General features: G+C 35.4%; 1 protein-coding gene across 1 annotated transcript in view; it reads right to left on the reverse strand.

Moving 5' to 3' along the window:
• Nucleotides 1–2,421: 2,421 nt before the first annotated feature.
• NMBR (neuromedin B receptor) overlaps nt 2,422–6,218 on the reverse strand; it is a 13,571-nt gene continuing 9,774 nt past the window's right edge. The window contains exons 2-3 of the mRNA XM_011969795.1: nt 5,690–6,038; nt 2,422–2,880 (exon numbers count right to left, since the gene is read on the reverse strand). Coding sequence (XP_011825185.1) covers nt 2,479–2,880; nt 5,690–6,038 — 751 coding nt within the window. The 3' untranslated portion in view covers nt 2,422–2,478. The remainder of the gene's footprint in view (nt 2,881–5,689; nt 6,039–6,218) is intronic.

A 6,218-nucleotide genomic window follows, 5' to 3' on the forward strand; every position in this document is an offset into this window, starting at 1 on the left:
TGTCAGAGACGTTGCAGAGAAAGGAAACACTTATAGACTATTGTTGGGAATGCAAATTAGTTCAGCCACTATGGAAAGAAGTTTACAGATTTCCCAAAGAACTGAAAATAAAATTGCTACTTGACACTGTAATTGTATTACTAGAAATATAGCTAAAGGAAAATAAATTGTTCTAACAAAAAGATGCCTGCAATCATACGTTTATCACAACAATGTTCACAATAACAAAGACATAGAATCAACCCAGGTACCCATCAATGGTGGACTAATGACAATGTGGTGCATATACACCATAGAATACTACATAGCCATGAAAAAAGAATGAAATAATATCCTTTTGTAGCAACATGGATGCAGCTGGGGCCATTATCTTAAGCAAATTAATGCAGAAACAGAAAACCAAATAATTCATGTTCTCACTTACAAGTGGGAACTCAACACTGGGTACACACGAACACAACCATGGGAAAAACAGACACTGGGGACTCCAACAGTGGGGAGGGAGGTGGACAAGGGTTGAAAACTACCTAATGGGTACTATGTTCACTACTCGGGTGATGACATCATTATGAGCTCAAAGCCAGAATTATGCAATATACTGATGTAACAAGCCTACACATGTACCCTCTGAATGTAAAATTTTTAAAAAGTAATAATTTGCACAGATAATCCTCTACCTGCTTACTTTGTTAACGGAGCTACTAAGTGTTGACTGGATCTCCAAAAACAAAAGCTCCATATTTTTAAGTTATTTAATATCTCTGAACCTCAATTTCCTAATCTATAGAGATAATAACAAGACCTTCTTCAGAGGTAAATTTACAATGAAATTAACAAAGCCTAAGTTCAGGGGTCTCACATGATCTGTTGTTTCTGCAAAATTTTCAAAATCATGTACTCTTTCAAATAAAAATACCTTACCCAAAATTGCATAACTTCATACCTTGCCAAAATTAGATCCTTCTCTTGTTCACCTCAGTGATTATATTGATGACTAAATTAGATGGTACATGTAAAGCTTTAGGACTATGCCTATAACATAGAAAACACTTGATTAATGTTCACTATCATTATTATTATCAAATATTTTAATTTGTGTTTATTCTAATTGTTATATACAATTGAATATGTTATATCTTAAATATCATGAATTGTGGGTGTTTAAGGAAAAGCTGAGTATACTAATAGAGTCTTCTCAATTCTGGAAAAAGAAATAGTATGAAATATATTTATTTAAATATTAGATTTATTGATACATGCTTTTAAAATGGTAGTTTTTAAAATGCAATCAATACATTTGCATTTTCCTAAAAAAAAACACATTCATTCAGAGAAAACTGTGGTATCATGCAGGAAAAGCAGAAAAAAACTGCCTAAGTGTGATCCCACATACTTGTCAGTTGGATATTGCAAGAGAGGATGAGTAAATGGTTGAACTCACTGGAATTATACAAATCTTATCACATCTATACAAAATCGTCCAAATATTCAAGGATTTAGCAATATACTAAGATGGCCATGCAAACTTGTGAGTTGTAGTTTTGCAATTTGAGACATATGATACCTATTTTACATTCATAATATAAATCATATTCATATCATACCTATTTTACATTCATAATGTAAATCATATTGATATCATACCTATTTTATAATTCATAATATTAATTTCATTATATCTGTTAATCACATACAAGTTACAGACATTAATTATTTCTATAAATTATGATTAATCACAGAATCACAATAAATACTGATGTGATTAAGCTCCACCTTTGAATTTTTTATTTTCTTCAAATGAAGGATGTGTGTGGGTGGTGTGTACATATATGCATATATATATATACACATATATATATATATACACATATCTTCAAATGAAGGATGTGTGTGGGTGTGTGTACATATATGCATATATATATATACACATACACACATACGTGCAATAGTTGTGAATTGAATGAAATTCACCAGGACAATCTGACTTGTATTTCAAATAATAGGAGTTGGAATATTACCTTCACTGAATTATTGAGTCAATATAGAAATTTATTTCATGTTTCGAGATAAAATGAACTCTAAGAGAAATATGCTAGAATTGGCTTTAGCAACAGCCTAAATACTAAAGCAATGTTAAATTATACATATTGCATTGGTTTGGGGATCATTTTTAACGTGAAATACATATAATGTACATGTGTGTATGTGTGTGCAAATACATATATATACACACATATATGTATTATATATAGTAATTTAAAGTCTTTTCTCATATTCTAATGATTAGGAAATGAAAAGAGAAAAAAAAAAGTCTAGTGTAGAGAAAAAATGTCTTGCATTTTCTGAGTCAATCATGCAATTGCCTAATAAATTAGCTACGCAACAGCAAGAATAGGATAATTATTTAGTTCTGATCTGCTGAATAGGAATTTTAACAGTTACTAAGTTCTCTCCAGGTAGTGCGTTGAATGGCCAAAATCACAGTGCCATTTCCTGCTTCATGCTGTGCCCATTTAGTAAAACAGAATTGGTCACCATGTTCTTAGCATTGCTTTTCAGAGACGTCATACGCACCGCTGAAGAGCTGAGTAGGTAGCTGATTCCGCTCTCCTGATAGGACTTCCTCCCACAGCAGAGTTGGCTGTTGAAATGCCTCCTGAAGCTTTCACTGAGTAGGTAAAGAGCAAATGGGTTGACACAAGAATTGCAAAAACTGAGAACCCGGGCAACTAAGGTGACAATCATGTGGCCTAGAGATGGATCAATCTCATTATAGTTGAAAGACCGATACATGTAAAGGATGTGGTTTGGGAACCAACAGAAGATGAAGCAGCCCACAAAGACAAGCACAATTTTAGCCAGGCGTTTCCGTGTTTCCATCTGCAAATGTAAGAAATTAATCCCATTGGTTAAAGTGAAAATGGAACCAGCCACATACCAACTTTATCAAATCGGGAAAGAGCAAAATTTACAGCATGATAATACATCCAAAATACATAAATTATTTATTTTCCTCACCAAAATGGTAATGGATTTTAACAGTTTGAGAAAGTTTATTTTGGTCTCTACATTATTTGCATTAAAAAATATTTGACAGCTTATACAAAACTAGGTGGTAAATTAATAAATGCTATGTCTTCATATTATTTATTTATTTTCTTTTTGCTTAATGCCTCATTGTGTGTAACATAAATATAAATCATTTCTGTTTGTATTAAATCCACTAAATGAATAAATCACAGAATATATTCAAGCTTTGACGTTTTAAAAAAATAAAGATGTTTTAAATAGGAAATATTGATCTAATGAGGCAGGGCTTGAGCTTTTTTTTTTTTTTTTTTTGAGACAGAGTCTCGCCCTGTCGCCCAGGCTAGAGTGCAGTGGAGGGATCTCCTCCGCTCACTGCAAGCTCCGCCTGCCGGGTTCAAGCCATTCTGCTGCCTCAGCCTCCCGAGTAGCTGGGACTACAGGCGCCGGCCATCACGCCCAGCTAATTTTTTGTATTTTTAGTAGAGATGGGGTTTCACCTTGTTAGCCAGGATGGTCTCGATTTCCTGACCTTGTGATCTGCCCGCCTCAGCCTCCCAAAGTGCTGGGATTACAGGTGTGAGCCACCGCGCCCTGCCAGCTTGACTTTTTAAAACTACCACTCCATAGGAAAACAAAACAACTTGAGATTTAAACTCCTGACTTACACAAATCAAAAGCATCTGATATAACTGTGAGTCCTGTAAACATTACTGTATTGTCACATTTACAAATAAAAATAAATTTTCCTTCTCCATAAAATTTACATATTATGTTTACTGTTTCTAAGAGGGTACTCAGGAATGTAATAAATAAACAAAATTCAAAGATTGGGCATCAATATTTTTTAATCTAAAAGCGATTTCCTAACTTCAGTAGTTCAAGGGGTAGCTTATATCTGTCTAATTTGTTTAAATATTTAATTAAGGCAATATGAAAGTGGAATACTAATTTATTGAAAGACATTCGTTGTAGGTATCATAATATCTTCTGAGTGAATACTATTGGTCGTCAACTAGAATATTCCAAAGAAGACTGGAAAGGTTTGGGATTGGAACACATCTAATGGTAGGTAGCAGTACAGCGGTGATGGAGGAAGCAGAGAAAGGTGCAACTGAAGAGGAACCCAGGCCAGGAAGCAGAATGTGATATTCCACATGGATCCCAGTGGCATAATTTACGCGACCCAACAATCAATCCTAAGAAAATCAAATGTGAAATTTATCTTTCTAAGCAGTGTCATCCCTTGCAGGTGGAAGGTGAGTGCAAGAATGTCACAGTGGTCTATACTTGGAGATTCAAGTGCACAGGCAGGCTGTTGGCATTGAGATTATTTCTCAGCAGATGCCAAGACCCAGTTGCCCTGCCAGAGTTTATAGGTCCCAATAGGGAAATTCACGAAAACAAGGCAGACAGGCCAAGGCCATTAAAAAATTCAAAAGTGAAGCAAGGGCTGTGTATATGAGAAAAACTCAACTTTAGAAACCAAAAGCAAATACTCAAATACCTAACTGAGATACAGATTGGATCACAGGGCTCAGATAAAATAACTGATTATATAAAATAGAAAGCACAATGAGACAATGATCTGAATACATTGCCTGACTGATGCCAAATATTTAGGTAAAATCTGTGAATTTATCAATGCCTTCAATAATTGGGTGATTTTTTAAGTCTTTAAAGCTGATGTGGATCTTTGATGCTGATGGCCACCAATTCATAAAGGTTACCTTCCATGCAAGAAATCTTTACTAGTTTCTGCTGCTGCTAACTTACCCAAGGCCCCAGCCTAATGCTCCATCTATGTTCCAGTAAATTTTAAATGATCTGTGATTCAATTTCTTTGCTTTTAATTTGGAAACAAGCATCAGTAACTACTCTGTACCTGCAAAACCCATTAGAAGTTCTTTTCTAGCTGTATACAAATGTGTAACCAGACACTCTTTCTCACAACAACACTATTTCTGTCTCTTTGTGTATTAACACAGTTGATTTTTACCTTAAATTAGTAGTGCATATTCTTGAAGAAAGAAAAAGTACATAAGGTGCATGATGTAATTTTTAAATGAGCATATTATCTTTGTAGGGAAAGTTACAAATTTGAGTTGGGTCACATATTGCTTCAACACCAGCCCACCTTTGGATTGCACCTTTGGGTTCCTTTTCTGCTACTCCTGCTATTCTCCTCATCTCTCATTCTGACTTCCACCCAAATCCCATCCCCAGATCCCAGGCAGTGTCCTACAGTCCTTTCCTGGTGCATCCTTCTTCTATACTCCCTGCCATCCTTAGTGGGTTAATGGGAGAAGAAACAAGAATTAAATTAATGTATGCTCATATGTGAAATTTTTCTGGTTTATTATGTTGTTTGTTACATAAAACTCTGCATGTAAAACAGGTCTTTCAATACATTAATTTCTAATGGTGGAATGTCAGGTCTTATCACAGATCCAGATAAATGATAAACTGAACCTAAGTGGGCCTTTGTGGGGCTCTGATATGACCATATATTAGAGATCCCCACATATCCCTTCTACTTAAGGCCTGTGAAGGCCCAACTCTGTAATCATCAGTCATAGGATTAAAAACCCACAAAATAAAACAATAATAGCAGTTACTTGTTCTGGCCAGCACACCACCAACCCACACCTACCAAGCTTACCTGTTTTTTGGTATGTTCATTGTATTCTCCAGGAAGATTGTGTGCACTCTTAATTAAGGTCTTTGCAATATGATAATAATAAATGCTAATAATAGCAAGTGGTGTGAGGAAATAGACCAAGAAAATGAGTACTGAATGAATCTTTGGATGTAATTCATCTGTTTGAGGGTAGGGGATACATGCTGTGAAGCTGCTATTATCCAAGCTACTGATGCGTGCCACTTCTGAAAACACTGCTTCGGGAACTGCCAACAACACGGAGACCACCCAGATACCCATGGCCTTCACACAGGTCCACAGCACTGCCCCTGACGTCTGCATGTCCATGGGGTTAACGATGGCTCTGTACCTGGGAAAATGATACATCTCAAGTTATTCCAGAAAGAAAGAAAGGAAAGAGAAAAGAGAAAGAAAGAAAAGAAAGAAAGAAAAAGAAAGGAAGAAAGGAAAAGAAGCAAAGAAGGAAAGAAAGAAAGAGAGAAAGAGAAAAGGAAAGGAAAGGAAAGGAAAGGAAAGGAAAGGAAAGGAA

Source organism: Mandrillus leucophaeus, unplaced genomic scaffold (genome assembly GCF_000951045.1).
Source record: "Mandrillus leucophaeus isolate KB7577 unplaced genomic scaffold, Mleu.le_1.0 Scaffold906, whole genome shotgun sequence".
In the NCBI taxonomy this organism is placed as follows: domain Eukaryota; kingdom Metazoa; phylum Chordata; class Mammalia; order Primates; family Cercopithecidae; genus Mandrillus; species Mandrillus leucophaeus.